The sequence below is a fragment of the Calidris pugnax genome, unplaced genomic scaffold (genome assembly GCF_001431845.1).
Source record: "Calidris pugnax isolate Ruff unplaced genomic scaffold, ASM143184v1 scaffold196, whole genome shotgun sequence".
In the NCBI taxonomy this organism is placed as follows: Eukaryota; Metazoa; Chordata; class Aves; order Charadriiformes; family Scolopacidae; genus Calidris; species Calidris pugnax.
In genome coordinates this window covers 3379972-3398897 of record NW_015091042.1, presented here as the reverse complement: position 1 = coordinate 3398897, position 18926 = coordinate 3379972, and the positions used below count along the sequence as shown (strand labels likewise).

The following is an 18926-nucleotide window of genomic DNA, read 5'->3' as shown; positions in this document are numbered from 1 at the left end:
ATCGCTTAAACCAATGATAAATTTTCAGTACATGCTTAAATCTGGCTGAAAATAGGAGTGTTATTACTCATTGCTTTGGTGCTTTCGTGAATCAAAAGGACAGAAACAGAGGGAAACACATTAGATCATATTATTCATACACCTTCTAGTGCACGCTTGTCACTCTCTATTGTTCCTAAATCACAAACAAGACTAAATGTGAACCAGTAAGTAACAGTGACTGTAATGTAAATAACACCTTCATCAAGTGCTTGTCCTTGTATACCTGTGCTCTGTGTATGGGCTGTGCCATAAGCTGCTGTTCTTGTTGTGAAAAAAGAGAGAAAAGATCTTGCCAATTCTGTTTTCAGATCCTGAAAATAAAGTAACACTGGGTAGGGCCCGGGTGAGCAATACAGTAGATACCAGCCAAGCTTGGCCTCAGCAAGAAGCAGCTTTTCATGTGTCTGTCATGTTTATCTCAGGTTGTATTTACTGTCATTTCTTCAGATTTTGGGCATTCTGAAATCAGGATTTTTATCTTTTTTTGATAATCCTTCTTGTGTTCTTTCATAGTTTACCTGCAGGAACTCTATTGCAACCACATGATCAGGCTTTAAGAACTGCCTGGTCTCTCCTAACCCTTCTTCTTTAAATTATATCCTTTTCCCTGGCATCACCGTAGCTGCTGGTTTTCTGTAGAAGAGCTAAAACGTTGACTTTAGTAATTACTCAGAACATCCAGAATGGAAAGGCTGATGGGAGCCACAGCAGACTCTATTCCAAACCTTCTACCAGCAGTGGAAGGAGTTCAGGCACATCCTTTCAGGCTGGTCTTGGATCAGTTGTGAGATTCCTTTCTCCAAGGGGAAACATGACATGGAAAATGCTAAACTCTGCTGGGAAGGAAGGAAAGAAAATAGATCTTCCCTTTGTCATCCTAAGTGTGTTGAGGTAATGTGTCTGGATACGACAAGCTTCACTGTATTTGGGGTAAACTTAACAAATGTCCTGTATCAGTGTTTGTGGATGTAATTATTTTCCTCAGTGCCCCCAAAAATTGCACTGAGATATTTGTATGGAGCAGAGGGGCAATGCAGTCCAGGGGTGGTATGGCATTGTCCAGGTTGCCCTTGACACCCAGGAAAGAAAGGACCACGTGTGTTTGTCCCTCTGTGCTGGAGGCTGGCTCAGCAGTGGCCAGTCTGTCTGAAGTCTCACTGTGGGGACACACGTACCTGAGGGGCAGCGTCTGAGATTAGGTTCTTGTGGAGCCACATTTCTCTCTGCTGTGACCCACAAAGCAACGGGAGCTTTCGCATATCCATGGCTCTTTCATTAGCTTCCGAGATACCTTAGTTCTCTGTCACTCCATAAATAATAAATTGGTCATTTATTCTCCTCAGAGAACAGATTTTCCCGGGTTTAGTCCAGATGGGAGATTTGGGAGTCATAACAGTCTAGATACACAGCTGATTCGAGTCTTAGATACTGTGGTCGTCTTCTTCATGGAGTCATTTCATTTTCCTTCCCATATGTAGGAAATAGGATACTGGACTGGATAGGCTTTGATTTGGTCTGTGTTTCATTTGGGGGAAATGTCTGTATTTTATCTATATCACACTTTTCATGTGTTTTCAAAGTACATGTTTGCAGCAGGGAAAGTTCTTTATTGTCTCCTTACCAGAAAGCCCAGCGCAGTAATGTTGGTAATACTACTCAACATATGTATCTTCTCTTGATTCTAGCATTGAGCCAGATGCAGTGGTGTTGTCCTGGCAGAATTTTTATCATGGGAAGGTTATATTCTCTTCAGTTTTTCTCTAGCTTCTTTCTTCAATTGGGCTTTTTATCAAGTTGTTACTACCTAGACAACCGTACATATAATATTTTGATTTTAGTGTAGTAAAATGTTTCAAAATTCATCCCTTAACTCAAAAATGCACTCAGTGTTATAATAGTCTCTCCTGAAACATAGTTTCTGTACTGAAACAGCAGAGAACAAGAGTCCCATGGCAAAGCTTCCCGTGCTTCTCTGGGACTGGCATATTAACATGACTGAACAGTGATTTTTTTGGAGCGAATGTCTTGGCTGAGAGGGGAATGTGGGATATAATGAGACCTAACCCCATCAAGCAGGATTTATTTTACATTAGGAGGTCAGGTTTGTTAGACTCTATCATATTTTGAAAGGTCTTTCATGGAGACGCTCTCTTCCAGAGGTATAACTCACAGATTGTAAGGAAATTCCTTCTTGATAATTATGCCAACTTGGCAGATCTCTCCTTGTGTGTTTCTCCATGTGAAAGTGGAAAATACGAAATCCGTCTGGGGTTTCTTTCTAGAACCTATCTAACTACTGAAGGTCTTGAAAACTTAAAGTCGTGAAAAAGTTTAAAGGCACAAAGTTTCTGGGCACTTCTAACTCTGAGTTGATTCATGAGTTCAGCATTTCTGAACACGAAGCCGCCAGCCTCGGAGGAGAACTAGCTCACTCCAACAGCTAGCAACAAGAAATGAACTGCATTCTTCGGCTGAAATGTGTTTTTATTAAGTTGGCACCAGGAATATCTCTGAGTTTCTTGCCTCTTACTGCAGGCATCGAGTCACCTGCCGCTCGGGCTGGTGCAATGCATGAATGAGAAACCGAGTTTTAAAATCACTGCAAATACCTTTATGCTAAAAACACTTTATTGGAGCTCTCCCTGTATTGCTTTCCAGCGACACCGCTACCTTCCAGACCTTAAAGCAATAATTATTTACTCTGTCACATCTCAGCTCCTCTTGTGGATTTTAGGGATACCACAGATTTTTGGTTATAAATCCCTGAAATACCCATAAATTAAAGTTGCAGTTCCACCTCCAAGTTCTGATGACATTGACAAATCACTTGAGCTTTGCTGACGTGGCTTACGTCACCAGAGTCCTCTTAATGGAATTACAGCCTTCGTTTGTAGAGTTTGGGGAACATTCTATTACTTGTTAAATTAACATTTAGATAGTTATTACTAGTCAACCCCGGCTTGAACCTTTGCAATAATGACAATCAAAGAATATTTAATGGCAATAAATAGATTGAAATATTGACAGTTTTGCCATCTTATGCCTTCCTTTATGCCATCCCACTGGCTTTAGCCAGCCTAGGTCTGGGTCTGCCTTCTGTTTGGGCTCCCCTTTGTCATTGCCACCGTAACGAATGAAAACAATAAGCATCTTTTCTGATAGTTGCTGCCATTGTTCCCTGCCAAGTCTCTCCCCTAGAATCTGTCTACTCAGTGGAACTGGGTAGAGACTTCATAATAAATGAATAGGAGAAGGTGTAAAATCGATGTTTCTTCAGGTTCTGTCAATATAAATATATTGACTTAGTAATCTACTCTGATTTAGTCATATACAGCATGAAAAGTACTAGAGTATGAAATGTAACCACAAATCATTTTAAAGTAGCATGATGAAGCAGTGACAGAACAATCACAGCAAGTGTATGTTACTTATCACCGTGCTATGAAGATGTTACACCATTCTCAAGGAAAAGAAATCCTGAGATAGAAGGAGCTCTTCATTAAGCATCATGCGGTGCCAAATACGAGCTGGTAGCAATTTGCCTCTGTCAGTATTAAAGCTGAGGTCAACGGCTCAAACCACCCGTCAATTTAAAAATCCCATTGGCAGCTTTCATCTACCGCAGAATCTCATAAAGCTGCCGCTTACAGTTTGAAAGCGACGTTCAGATTTTTTTTGGTGCAGATGCCTACAGAATAAACAGCTCTCGCTCTCTCTCTCATGAAACTTAGCGTGAATCTTATGAGATGGCCAACTACTGTCTGAGCTATCAGAGCACTGCTCTGATAGAAGCCACGGACAGCAGCAGAAGAGGAATTGTCATCTTTCATACGTGTCCTTGCCTGAGTGTGCCTCGTGGCATCCGTATCTTTGCTTTAGAGACCACAGGGCTTAGTGGCGATACTTCCCTCCTCCTGTTTCTGCTGCCAGACTGGCTCAATAAAGCCATTCCCTCATCTTTCATATTGAGGTTAATTCTAAACATTATTTTTCCATCTTAATCTAAATGCCTTTACAAATTAGATAAAGGCCTTGGGCTCCTAAGGGTTTGTCTTAAGGTCATGGCATTGTTCAAATTTTAGCCTGTTTTCATGAGGTAAATGCAAATTGCTTTCTGTAGAGTGACATCGAGCTTTCGTTTCAGAGCTAAGTAATGTTTGGTATATACTTCTACATTATTGAAATGTTAAAATATTATCCTTAATGTGAAGCATTCTTTGAATGTATTATACCTATATGTATATTTGTAAAAACACAGCACAAGAAATATAAATACAGGTTTGCAAAGAACCCATAGAGCACAGAATAATTGCTCATCATTACTAGTCTATTATTACAAGTTTGATTCAGAAACCTTTTTTAAAAAATAGCGGGGTTCTGTTTTGCAAAATCACTAGAATAACTTTGGAATACCTTGACTGAGGCAGGTAGATTTAAAGAAGTATATTATGGATAAAAATGGAAACAGAATGGAATCCAGTATAATAATTCTTCTGTTGTTGTTCTGCAGAATCTGTCATTTATGGAAGGAATCCAAGAATCTTTAAAATAAGAAATCACCAGATCTGAGTTGGCCCTACTTTAAGCCAAGGGCTGGAGCAAGTGACCTCCAGGGGTCCCTTCCAACCTAAATTGTGCTCTGGTCCTGTGGGCACTAATCCTGTAGGAATTAGGTTCCCAGGTGTCATTTCCTGCTCCTCTGAAAATCCAGCCTCAGTCCTCCTCAGAGGGCAGCGCTGGTGGCTGAAGAGCAGCAGCTGATGGAATTTAAAAATGAAACTTGTGCAATGGGAATTCCATCTTCTCACAATAAATCTGATACAGGGCAAAGATGGACTGTGTTCATGACTTTGTCTAATAAGTCCCTTATGTGTTTCATGTGAAGGAATTGTGTGGATGGAGGCACGTGCACACGTGAGCAGTGAAGTAAGTTGTTAGGGGTGGTTGCTGTATGGCTATACCAGGAGTGCTGAGCGTGCCAAAAGGGTCTGATAATGCCTTCAGCAGAGACAGGTGATTTGAATGGTTTGTCAGAATACTAAATTATGAGTGGGCCTGTGACTATATTAAAAATAAAGTTCCTTAATGGATTTACAGGGCTTTTTAAGATTGCTGAAGAATCTGTTTTCACTAAAAACATTGTAGAGAAATGAAATATTCCTCTTACTAGTTGTGTTTTTATTTCTGTATGAATCTCTGTTGTAAGAGCTGCCCTCCCTCCAGTACTCACCACCCCTAAAACATTCTAGATTTGTTGAAAGGGGAGCTCAAGGAACTAGAAACAGTTCTTTACTGAACAGCAGGAGTGTGAAATCAGAAGCTACTTAATCCACTTACAGCGGTCTTTAATTTGTATAAGGTTTTTATATTTGTTTAAGATACCTTGGGAAGTTGTCATCATTTTTTAATCACATTTGATAGAGAGTGGATAAAATATCACTGCTGTGAAGAACTGCATTCTGATAACACCAGAGCTCTGAGATGCAATTTTATTTGCCAGCTGGGACTGAGAGGTACTTTTTTTTGGTGATATCAATTAAATATGTATGTGCACGTAACTCGTTATGGCTGATTTTTGCTACAAAATTTATCTTCACGAGCAGAGAGACAAGGGGATACTACTTTGGATTGTTCTGTCTTTTCTTTGAAGTAAAGATAAATGTTATAACAGAAATCAGCACTCTCTCAGTCTTCATTTATGCAACATGGGTGGCTAATTGCCTCTGAGCAATCCCGTTGTTACTGAGATCATGGCTGATGAGATAGGAAGCTTTGAAATAAAAATACCTTCTTCATGTCATCAGCGTTTTGACTGACAGCCTGTTTTGCCCATCTTTAATACTCCTGTTTTATAAACAGCATACAGGAGTATAATAGCTGAGCTGCAGACAGGGCATCAATCTCTGCTTGCCAGGGGATAACGTGTCAACACGCTCATGACTTACCGCCCCTCTGCTCTGATGGCATCCTTAACCCTCTCAGATAAACATCCCATCTAAGCCCAGGCTATTAGATGGCCACGTTATCTCTGTAACTGACCTTCTACAAACTAGAAAATTACCAGATTATACGTTCCTGGTTGATTTTTCTCAGTCTCAGCTAAAGGCACGTCGTTATTCTGATCGATGGTGTAGCCGGTCGCTGGTAATTTCAGCATTAGGACTGGCACAATTTAGAAATTTGCCACAGTTCAAATTGCAGCTACCTAAACAAAAACATAAAGATAGATATCACTCAGGAAAAACATGGAATATTTCCATTTTCTTTTTAATTCCCTACTTCACTTTTTACCAATTTCCACTCAAAATTTCTTTGGAAATAACTCTTCTGCGCTGGCATTGTACTTAAAACTGGCAGCAAGTGTCGTCCAAGTATAATCTATTTGTCATCCAATCTGGTTTAATTGTTTTGTTTTAATTGTTACCCTTCTCTTGGTTTCTAACGGTTCTTAATTTTATTACATATGTATTTTTTATCAAAATATAGTAACTTAAATATGGTAATTCACTTTTTCACCTCTACAATTTAAAGGCAATCCAGGAAAATATGTAATAGAATTACTGTGAGGCAAAACATTAGTATACTTGCTGTCATCTTTTAAATAACATGTAGAAGGGAGAGATCCATTTAAAAGGATCAGTGTATGGAATTAAAATCCTCAGAAGTTTCTAATTAGAGGGAAGCGGGACCTGATCCTTCCAGCCACTGTGTCTCTCTTCTGTCAGTGACACCGTCAGTGTGAGGGGAACCTCAGTACACAGCAAGAGGATTAATATTTTGCAAAATTGTGTTTTAAAAGACCTAATTTACCTCACCATAAATTCAATGACATTCTGGACAGGCTTTGTGAGAAATAAATGTTGAATAGGTTGCGTACATTTAAAAAAAATAAACCTACTGTCTTAAAAATAGGTTTTCAAAACCAATTATAAAGTTCCAATTTTTGCTGTAATAGCTATGGGACAATTACAGATTGACTTAACGCCTCAAAGCAAATCATCACCATTTAAAATACTTTGTCATGCCTACTATCCCTATCCTCATAACATTTCATTTTATGTTAATGTGTCATGTGTTAGAAAATCATGTAATGATAAAGAAAATGTTCATGTGGAAGGTTAGAAATTACTTTAATGAGTTATTATTACCTTGCTCGCAGACTGTTGGTAATATTTTTGTGTTATTTTAATGTATTCTGAGTAGAGACAGAGGCACTAGTCAGATTGGATCATCAAGAACATTCCCCTGGGAATCAGGGCAGGATGTAGTCCCCTAAGAAACGATGTGTCAGATGAAGCTGATGCTATATTCGCAGGAGATACAACACCACACAACGAAATGTAAAAATAGGCTGAAATGTGTCATCTATTCCACGTCTGTTATGAGTTGGTGTGGTGCTGTGGCCATTGAGGGGATGACCACCGAGGTGCTTCTCAGGTGGAGGTATTAGCCAGCAGGACCCTCACTCACTGGCAGTGGCCTCTGCTATGTGATACATTGGTAATGTCTCCCATAATTTGTTCACTTCTCTCACACTGAAATGAGCTCATAGTTGCAGTGAGGAGACAGCAAGGTTGCAATTAAAAAAAAACAAACAAACAAACAAAAAAAAACATGGTCGCAGTTAAAATCAGTGGTAGTGGCAGGGCTGGTTGTTTGATCTCTGACTCTACTTAAAAGGACGTTACTGTTATTGGTGATCACTAAATGATTAGTATCAATCCAGGACTGTAAGAGATATTTAAACAGGCAAAAGACATCAAATGCCACTGTGTTAGAATAGGAGCATCGTGAACATAATGCCAGGTTGGGTGTTTCAGCCCACAAAAGTAAAGAAGTTGGTAGGATGTCTAACTGCCCTATTCCCACTGCGCTGGCTCTTGCTTTCTGATTCCTTTGCCTGCCGCTGGCTTGAGGGTGGGGGACTCTACCTGCAGATAAACCCTTCCTGCAGACACAACTTCACATCTCCTGCCTTTGGTGCAGGTGACTCTCAACTATGGAGCCTCACGGGGCCTCTTTTGTGTTGAATATATGGCAGAAGCATGATGCTTCCAAACAACGTTAACAACTGAATAGAGGATAGTACGTAGTGTTCCATTTTGTTCTGCTTAGAACTTGGTTATTTCTACATTAAATTAGTGAAAGTCTCTTCCTCTTATCCCAAGCAGCAGGTGTAGTGATCTGCACCGTTTCATGTCAATGCAACAGATCTGTTTTGAGGCTCAGAAAATTTCCTCAGGTACTAATAAATGCAAGCGTATTTAATTCTGCAGTCTCAAAAATGGCTAAGGAGAATTTTAGCTTTTGAAGAACACTTCTAGGAAACTTTCTCGGAAATGTTTTTAGGAAAAACAAAGAGAAACATTAGCCTGGAAAGTAGTTTTTTCAGATGGTTAGCAACAATGCTTCCAATGAAAATACCTGTGTTTGCTTTGGCATATAGAGCACCTTGAATATTCTTTGTATGCTTGGAGGATTGGTTTTTTTATCAAATGTTTCACGCTGATCCTGGCTGTTGGAGACAAGCCCAAAGCCACCAGATTCTGATCCAAAAGGGAATTTCCCGAAGTTCATCATGTGGATTTAAAAATGAAAAACAGGACCAAACCATCAGAAGTTATAACCTTGTTACCGGCTTCCTCCATCACATCTTTCTTGGAGCATATTGTAGACTGAAGTGATTCTTTTTTTGGACTGTAAGATGCCCTGGGGGTTTAACAGAGGTGATATGCAGCAGGTTAAAAGTCCATTGGTTAATGTGAAGAGTGTCACAGCATCAAAGACTTAAGCCTGTCCTCCAGCTTTGAGCTGTTCCCCCTCAAAGGGTGGGCAGTAGTCACACAAGGCACAGGCCAGTGATAGGAAAACTCCTGTCAGTCTCAGCAGGCTTCAAATCAGGATCTAAGTTCTCCATCCATTACACAGGACCAAACCGCTGTAGAGTTACAACCACGGTTCCTACTTGCACAAAGAATCAAAGAAACAAGACTGCTGATTTTCCTTAGAGAGTCTCTGATGGGCACAAGCACCTCTACAGGCCTTGGGAAGTGCAATGGCACCTTACTCTGCGAGCTGTCCAAACAGTGGTAATCATATATGTAATGCAATAAAATCATTCAGCTCTGAGTAATTGATTCCTAATGGAATAACAGGGATGTAGTGGAGTTTTATTTTTTTTTTTTTTATTCCTACATTTTTGCAGGAATCTTTCATTAACGTTTTCCACATGTGATGGTTGAAAGCATTAGGGTCTGAGCTCTTTTTTGGTTTGTGTATTCAACACCTCTCCATCCCAGGGAAAGGCTGCTAAACTGAAACCACTCCTTGCACTTATTCGTAGTTGTCTAGTAAATGCAAAGTTGTATTACTTGCATGTGTCCATAAATGGCTGTATAACCTCAGACTAAGGAATACGTGCGCCCATCTGAGTGATCCTTACAGAAATTCAATACTTTCAAAATGTAAATATAAAGAAAACCAGGGGGATAGGGACAGCAATACCAATAGTAGCTGCTTTTCTTGGAAACGTGCTTGGTTTGGTGTTCAAGCTGGTGATTAGAAAATAAGAAGTTTGTGTAAGGGGGTTGTACAGGCAGCGAAATGCGTTTAGTACATGACCATTTTATAAATAAAGTAAATATAGACTTCCGAAACATTTTATTCGTGATCTCATGGTTTTGTCATTCTCTGGAAGTAAAAATATTGACATTTACCAGGCTGTTTGTTCCAGCTTTCTGATCTCCTGCAGTTTATTTTTATAACAACCTTATCGATGAGCCTCTTACTCAGCTCTCTAGGTTTAACTGAGTTGAGTCGATTTGTTACCACAGCTTCAAGTAGCTGTTACAGAACAAGCGAGACATCCTAATAAAGCTGTAAACGTGTTTACTCAAACATGGTATTGATTTTGCTTGGAGAGGGAGAAGCTAGTGCTTAGCATGGTGTCAGGGAGGATGAATTTAACTGCAGTTTTTCACTGTCATCTGTCATGGTTGTGAAACACTAAGTGAAGCCACAAGAGGATAATTAGAATTGCCAGAAATTTAGCCCCTAAAATCAGTTAACCACTTGGGATTTTTGTAGTTTAATTAGTTTTTATTAAAACTTTCCTCCAGTGGTATAGACAGGAAAGCTTTTCTAATGTTCTTTTCAGTGAGGGTGAGATTTCAAGGTTGACACTTGTTAGATATACATCTTAAATGACTGTTTTTCTGAAAGGGTTGGTAACCTTTTTTCTCTCACTTGTAATTAGCCTGGCACTACAGTTCTGGGGAAGCACAAAGCCATCTCATTTTAAAAGAGAGGGAAAGGCTCTTGTTTACTGTGTGCACTTGTTTGTACATGTATACATTTGTAATTAATAACATACATGTGCATGTGTGGAATAATTCTTACGCTGTATTTTGAGAGAGAAAGAGCTAAGGTGTGTGAAGGCTGAAATAAGTATAGTGTATTTGAAGATGTGTACGTTTAATTTGTCTTATATACTGTAAGTCTAATGTGTCAGACCACAGTGCCAAAATACATGAAAACAGAAGCCAAATCCCACCCTTAATCAAAAACGTTTCCATTTAGAATAGCCAACATTCGGTTTGATAGCAGTGGGCAGGGCCTCTGGCTTACCACAGTTCTTGGCTGTAATATCCACCATCTGCCACAAAATTAAAAAAGGAGAAACCTCAGCATGTTGACGTACGGTCGTTCAGCGACTGTATTGCAGAATCATCCCATGCCAACGTCTTTTACAAAATCTAGGTTGGCTTGGGTGGCTCTTGGCACCAGCATCACGAACCACCTGATTCCAACTGACCGGGCTCGTGCTGCCGCGGCATTAACCCGCTCCAACAGCGCTCAAAGACAGCGACCAAAAAAAGCCTCAGTCATATCAGCTACGAGGCTTTAAACCGCCAGGGTAATGCTTCTTGAAAACTGCATCTTCCCACACGGCTGGCCTGGAAAGCTGGTGGGAGCACATAAAAATAGATGAGCCTTCGAGCAACTGTGATCAATGCTGTGTACAAACGGGAGTGTAAAAAAGGTGCTTGCGACCGTCCCCCTTAGTGCAACAGCACCATTTTTAAAAAGACAGTTCATAAATTAAGCTGCAGAAACTTTAAATATACAAAAAAAAAAAAAAAAAAACTGGTTTGTGGGATAATACATTCTTGGCAGCCAGAAGGAGTTTCGATATGTTAGAAGGTTATCCTTGAGAAAAAAAAAAAAAAAAAAAAAAAAAAAAAAAAAAAAAAAGAAGAGAGGAGGCAGCTCGTGATGCTTTCTGTGGCTGGGACAGTGTTGTTGTGAGTGGCCTGGCAGCGTGGCTCGTGTTAGATGCTTCAGGGTTCAGCTGGAAGAGGAGGATTGTCTGGGAATATCACATAGCAAAAAGATTTTGAGGGGCTCTGACTCAAGGTCAGCTTGTAATTGTTTATAATTAATGCATTTGATAATTGCTTTTTTTTTTTGCTTTTCTCTCTTGCATTTAAAAAATACATTAATTTTGCCTTGGGCATTTTACAAAGGTTGGAAGTGTGAGAGAGACTGCAGAAAGACGAGTAGTGGGGGAGCTGGGTGTCGGAGTCTATAAACGGATTTCCAGCCAGCATTAGTAATTAACAGTCATTAAAATTAATTGTCAAGTGTACAATTTGAAATGAAACATTTGGCTTCAATATGAGCTGTTTTTAAGTGTTGTTAAACCATTACTGGAGCAGACCAGAACTGTTTTAAAATCTCCGCTATTGGACTCCCACATTCCTGTCCAACTGCACTAGCACTGGGCGCTCATTCAGAATTACCACCCATAATCTGAAAACAAAACTTTCAAAGAAACCACTGATTTCAGTGAAACTGCCTCTGAAAAATCTATTTTGCTGGCCACAAGAAAATGAACTTGGTTCTCCTTTAATGGTTTTGAAGTGCTACTCAGCTCTTAGAGGTAACAAAGTAAAGACAACACCTTTTGTGTCGGTGGGTGGACTGTCTCGCTGGGTCCTTTCAGACCTCATTGACATCCCCAAAGAGATTTGAGCTGGTTTCAGTGAGGGCCTTGGCTTGGGTTTGGATTTTGAGGCTCAAGCACCACTTCTGGCACTCAGCTTACAGAACTTTTCACTTGCTGGTAAGCAAGAAAAGGAAGAAAGCAACTTGGCTTTTCCATCCCTCATTCTGTTTGCAGACCTAACGATGATAAATATGGTCTTTGAGCATATGTAGTAAGGAAGCTGGAGATAATAAAGATTAACTCTCAATTATGTCAGGCACGCTTTTCAGAGCAAAGTGATTTCAGAGATGCTTTTCTCTACTGAGCAGGAAAGGAATAATTATGGGCCAAAAATAGCTATTGATGTGTTATAATCACTTCTATCATCTGGGAATGCAAATACATTTTGTACCACTCTGAGGTTTAAAGCAGCTTTTGAAGCAAAGTTGTCTTTGCTTTCTAGGAAGATGCTGAAAAGTGGAAGGAATTAGACACAGTTCCAAATAAGTTCTTATCGTGCTACAAGGTGGTTTCTTGGCTGTCCACACCTGTGAGGGATGAAGGCATCCCAGGCTACTCTGAAAGCTTGCCGAGATAGTGAGCTACAGCAGGGTGGCCTGAGAGAGACGTCCTGCCAACTGCCGTTTTCCTTACTCCAGAAACACTTTGGATGTCGGGGCAGGAGGCAGAAAAGCGGGAAAGCCTTGAGTTTGGTTCTTGCCTTTGTGTTCTAGTGTGAAGAGAGTGGGACACCTTGCATTAACACCGTCTGCAGCTTCCGCAGTGTAGGACTGCTAGTGCAGAATAGCTGCAATTAGATGGTAGGCAATATTGCCTGAAGTTGTTTTGGTAAAATATGTGAAGTGAGGTTGTCTTGGGTAGCCAAAATATACTATTGCTTTCTGCACTCCACTCCAGTGATAGTCAGGAAGTAGTTCAGGCCATGGCAGAAGTTCAAACAGTTGCTGAGCTACTTCAGTATTTGCTGGGATGATCTAGTTCTGTGATCCCAGGCCCATGATACAGGATGAGAGTTCAATCCTGCCCTTTCCGCCTGTGAAATGGTAGGAGGGGTGTGAAGTAGGTCTGAAGCCATGTTCACTTATCTTCTTGCATTTCCAGACATGGCACCTTAAAGAGATTACAGCCTTCAAGTGCTTATCGTCTTCCCTCCGCCCCCCTGCTCGCTGGTAGAGCTGTTTGAGTCCTCACTAACCCCCTTCAGTTTAAATCAGCTGGGTTAGCAAAGATCCACTCTTCAACAGCTTACTGTTTAAACTAATCGGGCTCGTTTTGACTGAGTACCAGGTTATGCAAGCAGCAAAGAAGGATGGTGAAAAACAGATGGGGCAGCAACTTCTTCATCTGGAACGCGAAGATCTGAATCCATGCCTTGAGAGTGTGACTCATGGGTTTGCATCACACTACCTTATACACTGGAGGAGGCAAACTCTGAATTATATTCTGATCATGTTGCTTTTTACTGCATTAACTAAAAAGAACATTCTGCAGCTAAGGCAGCCAACCTGATAGAGCTCTTTGTTTCTCTGCTCAAACAACAGTGCTTTCTGGTGTTCCCTCGAGGTCTGCTTTGCCAACTGCCTAGTCTTAGTGTGTGATGTAGTTCTGTGTTTGTGATATGTGTGTTTGTATTGTCATTCGATGCAATATTGTGTCAGATACTGCTATTTCTATTTCATCTATGAAACACATACCTTTTAAGAGAAACTCAACAGACAAGAGAATGGTTTGAGGGCAAACTCCCCACTGCAGTTTCTACATATCTCATATATGACAGCTGTACTTAATGTCATCTCTCCACCACTCTGAAATCACAGAGATCTTTCATTTCTATCCTCAATTAGAACAGGATGTTTCTTTACCTGATTCTGCTTTCACTTAGATCAGAATAAATAAGAAGTAGCTTCACTGAAGACAAAAGATACATACTAGCTTGAAACTACAGTCAGTCTGGGAGGCGATGACAGTCTCAGTCTGGTTGGTATTGAAAAATAATTCATGTTTTACGGTCCTTCGCTCCTTGGATTTTCTTGTCTTCATATATGTTTGATGCCGGGGTCATAAACATAGAGGACAGTTGTTCTTCCTTGTGTAAACCCCTCTCTGAATTCATGCTCTGCACAAAACCCAGCCTCCTGTTTGCCTTTGGAGGCCTGCCCAGTGCATCTTCGGTACTTAACTGAGTCAGAAATGGACTGTCTTAACAGCCTCATTTTACATACGGTTACAACTTGCTCTCAAGTTTTAACCACCCAGAAGCACACTGGCAAGCTCCTGCCTCCCAGGCAGTTTAAATTTAATGATTGACATTCTCCGCGTATCCAAGAAAGTTTCTCCTAAGAATGCATGTTAATTTAATGGAGAGCAGACCATTTTCATCTTGTTATTCAGAAACGGTCTGATTTCTGCCAGGCATGCTGTTTGAATTTCTCCAGTGTTACCCAACTATTGCAGCTGGACCATCCTGCCACAGTTGTGTTGTCTGTCATCCCCAAACTGGCGTCAGTGATAGCACTCACAGCAACATCTCTTCCTGTTTCACATTCTCATCTTCGTTTACTGAAAAGTCCTGTCTCCTCCACTTGTGCTTATGGGCTTAGCTGTTGGTGGTGAAGCAGTCATTTTTTCCCAGCTAGTGCCAGTCAGTATCTGTGAAATTCCAGCTAACAGATAGTTCTCTAGAAAAGTGTTGATGTCAGAAATGTGCAAGTTCTGTCCTAGTTGTCAACTAAAATGCCTGCTTTCTATGGCCTCCCGATTCCAATGAAAAGTATTTGATTTATAGATTTAGTAGTTTCAAACTCTTCTCCCATTTGGTGCCGTTTAAAGAAAACCATACATCAACAAGGCTTCTTTTCACTATCAGTCATGACCGAGAAGCCCAGATTTCCTTGGTAATTCACAAAAACAGCATCTTTCACTCACCAATATTATCCTTCATTAATCTAACCTTATTTTTTCATTTTTTACATTATTTTTAACCTTCAAGGAGCAGACATTATTGCATAGGATAAAATATTTTTATCATCTTCTAAAAATATGCTCTAGTGTGCCACGAAAGGAAATATTTAGAAAAGGAGCACAGGTTAAATGAGAACATCACAGTCTAATGTTGAGTCTTTGTTCCAACAGTAACCAAGCCAAACAGAGAAAATGCATTTGAAAGCGAGCTAGAAAAACGTATCATCTTTAAATCAAAATTTGTAATATGTCAGAAATTGGTACCGATCAGCTCCACAGTGCTTATGAGAGACATGGTTTCAAGACTAGGTTTGTACTGTCAAGGCCCAAGGCCTGTCAGATTGTGACACAGGAGCTTGAAATGGTGGATGAAAGCTTTAGAAGGAACATGTTTCAGCTTGCTCAAATTTTTATTTTCCTGGGCCAGCCTCACTTCCCTTTCGTGATTGGATGAGGAAGAGAGATACATCTGAAACATATTAAAAACAGGATAAAAATGAATAAAATATTACCTCTAGAATGACAGAGTGAAGTTTTAAATTATAAGATACTAAGTTTACTTTTCACATCTTGAAAGCCTCTTCCAAATTTGAAATACGTATTTCACCTCTGCCATAAGTTCTGTCACGCTTTCGATCACAATAGTTTCATCCAAGACGAAGTGTTTCAGAAGGGAGGGACAGAAAGTGAAATTTCTGGTGCCGCTCGTACTTAACTTTTCCAAGTACCTGTAAATAATCTCCTTTTTAGGACTCTCTGCTTACATTCATTTAAAGAGATGCTCTGGTTTTCAAAACGCTTGGCTCCAGGTGGTTTCCAGTCTTCTAAGCCACGCACGCGAGGGCTTCGTTAGCTAAAGCAGTTGACCAAGGGCCCCAATTCTGAGAGGGCCTTGGCTCTCCATAGGGGTTGCTGTTTATGTGGCTGTGGGAACATGCTCACAGGTGCCCACTGTTTCTGAAGTCTTAGGTTAAATTTCCCACAATCAAGGACAACAGATGTCATCTACCTTTCCTGATCAGATAGCTTCTCGCCTTCTTTCCATTGTGAGCACCTGTGACGGTGAATATGGACAACATTTGTTTGCTATGTGCCTTTCTCTTTTTTTGAGGAGAGCTTGCAGAGAGAGTTGTGTGGGGCTGTGGCTAGAGCCGGTATGGACAGAAGGAGCTCTCTTCAGCAGGGAAAACTGCTTCTTTGTTCTCAAAATGGTATTTGAGGAATCAGGGGCTCTCTCTGGAAAAAGAAGAGAGGAAGAATTCTCGTAAAATAATTTTGAGGGCACTAATAAAGATTGGTCTTGATAATCTTTGATTTACTTGAAGCTACCAATTGGAGAGTTCAGGTAGAAAGAAGAGCAGCAGCACTCCAACTAAGTACTCAAGTGCAATACTCAATTTGTAGTAGCCCAACCCATGACACCAGGCTACCTGTGTACAGTCTGTACATACAGTATTTCAGTGCCTTGTCCTGTGACAAACTGATCCACCCCAAACACAAATCTAACCATTTTCTTCCTTCTCTTTCTCCCCCGCTTTGTTCCATAGGCTTTCTCTCACAGCTCGTCTATGACCGGCCAGTGACCGAGTGCATCCGGGCTGGACATTACGCCGCCAGCGTCATTATCAAGCGTTCAGGTTGCACCTTCCCAGAGAAGCCCGACTTCCACTGATACTGGTGAATTGGAGGGATCAAGAGTAACTCCCGCGTTGCCGTGGGATTGCTGCCTACATTTTTCCTCCTTCCTTTTCCTCACCTTTCCAATTACCTGCATCAACGCTTCTGTACTTCTGTTCATTGTATTCTAAACGAAATATATATTTCTATGGTGTTTTCCTTTTCATACCACTACGATGTCTCAGTAGTCTTAACTTTGGAAACAGTGCTAAGTGAAGCTTATTCTCTCATCCATCAGGAAAAATTGTTCTATTTACACAGTTTATAAGGAAGCCCCATGTAAATGACACCGCTGATTAACACCATTAAAATACTTCCGTTGAATTATCTAGTTTGTATCCAGCTGTGGCCAAATCCTTCTCAACTTGCGTGAAATCAACAGACCTGACTTTATTTGTCACTTAAACATTATAAACCAGGAGTTGTTCTTTCTATATAGTGGAGTCACACTAGCGTAAAGAGTGGTGTAAATGTCCCAAGAATTTCCTTACCTATTTGAGTGTACAAGATCTGGCCAGCAGACCCAGCCCAGCTTCCAGGGAAGTGAGTAGCTATTTCGTGGGCAATGGAAGGACCTGACCCAAAGCTGATGTCCTGCATTCAGTCATCTTGCACTGAGGCCAGTGGTTTTGGGTCTGGCCCTGCCTGAGAGCAGGGTCTGGCCACAGTCACATTCATCCGTCAGGTGAGCTCACAGACAGGTACTTTCAGTGATTTCAGGGCAGATGCATGACTTGATGATGAACATAAACATACAGATAGATGCTCTCTCCTCTGTGTGAGCTTTCTAGAGGCTGTATTTAATTAAGGTACACATAGTGAAAATGAGGTACAGAAATATTTATGCAGGATATATTGACAGGATATGCCAAACGGAATCTCTGAAACGCACATTTTTAAACTTTTAATTTACTTTGGATAATTAAGCAATATGGTGAATTTTTGTTTGTATTTACAGTATTCAAAGAGGTGATCTGACACTGCATTCATTACTTTGCTATGTAATTTGATACTGATAAATAAAAAATTGTCATACAGTTACTCTTGGTTTTGTATTGGTATGTGTCTGGCTTTCCCCCACGTATTGTACTAAAATGGGAACAGGAAATGGGTGTTTAACCCACAGTTTATGTTAGATCTCAACATTTTATACGAGACTTCAGTGTCCAGGTGGGTGTTCAAGGGTGATCTCAGCAGTAAGGAAGAGAGGGAACATCAGTTTGGTGTTTGTACCACAGGAGAGATGAAAAATTAATAGCTATGGTTCATCAAAGAACGCTAAGTAGTGAGGGCTTTGCGCTTTACTGCAGAGCATGGAACAAGGGGCGCACAGAGATTGAGCGGCGTTATTACAGTTAGTGCATTCCAAAGAGCATGGGCAGAAATCAAGGTTATGATCCTGATTCCCTCGTTTGGCCCAGTATCCAGTCTCAAACACTGGAGAACAGGCTCTGTCGTCTTAGAGGTCACCTGGTGGGATCCCTGCAAGTACATCCAGGAGCTTCAAACCAGCCACTGCTGAAAATCCTGATGGGACTCCATCGTTGCAAGCACAGATCACCGCATTGTAAGTACAGTCTTTCGACTAGTTGATCTTCAAGATCCCTTCCAACCTATGATTCTATGATTCTATGCCTGTTCTTTAAGGACTCAGGCTCACAGTTTCTATCTGAAATAGTTGCATGTACCGTCTGTCTGTGGACCTACTCATGAACAGCTTTGTGCCAATAAGACTTGTCTGGCTTATTCACAGTGCTACTCTTGAAAGGAGTTTTGGACTTCACGTTTCTGATGTTCTAGCATACGAGAGATGAATATATCAGAGTGAAAATGGAACTGCAGACAAAACTGAAAGAGGCTACAGTGTGCATGGTCTTCAGGCTTTATGGGTTGAGCAGAAGAATGTTATTTTTTGCATCTCATGATTAATTTTTAGTTCTTTAACTTGAGGTATCCATGCGATATGTTTTCATCAAGAAAAGCTGACAGGCCGAGGAAGGATGTGTTGGAGTCCTTGCTTTTAATGTATGGTCACATACGCCACATCACGCTTACTGCATGAATTTGGCTGTTGGTAAGGAAAAACCCAATGGTCTAGTGGTGAAATTTGCTGTTCCCTTTGCTCTGCATCTGTGACATTCTCCATTCCTTTTGAAACAGCTTTGTAAATGCCCTGGCCAGATAGTTACGGCCCATCTAAAACAGAATATAACTATGTAAACATTCTTTACGGTACCAG

The 18926-nt window shown here is 40.7% G+C and overlaps 1 protein-coding gene across 1 annotated transcript in view; it reads left to right on the top strand.

Annotated features, from left to right (window-relative positions):
- The window catches only part of ADK (adenosine kinase), a 296855-nt gene extending 279127 nt beyond the window's left edge, over nt 1-17728 (top strand). The window contains exon 11 of the mRNA XM_014956157.1: nt 16558-17728. Within this exon, the coding sequence (XP_014811643.1) occupies nt 16558-16682 (125 nt within the window). The 3' untranslated portion in view covers nt 16683-17728. The remainder of the gene's footprint in view (nt 1-16557) is intronic.
- The last annotated feature ends 1198 nt before the right edge of the window (nt 17729-18926 follow it).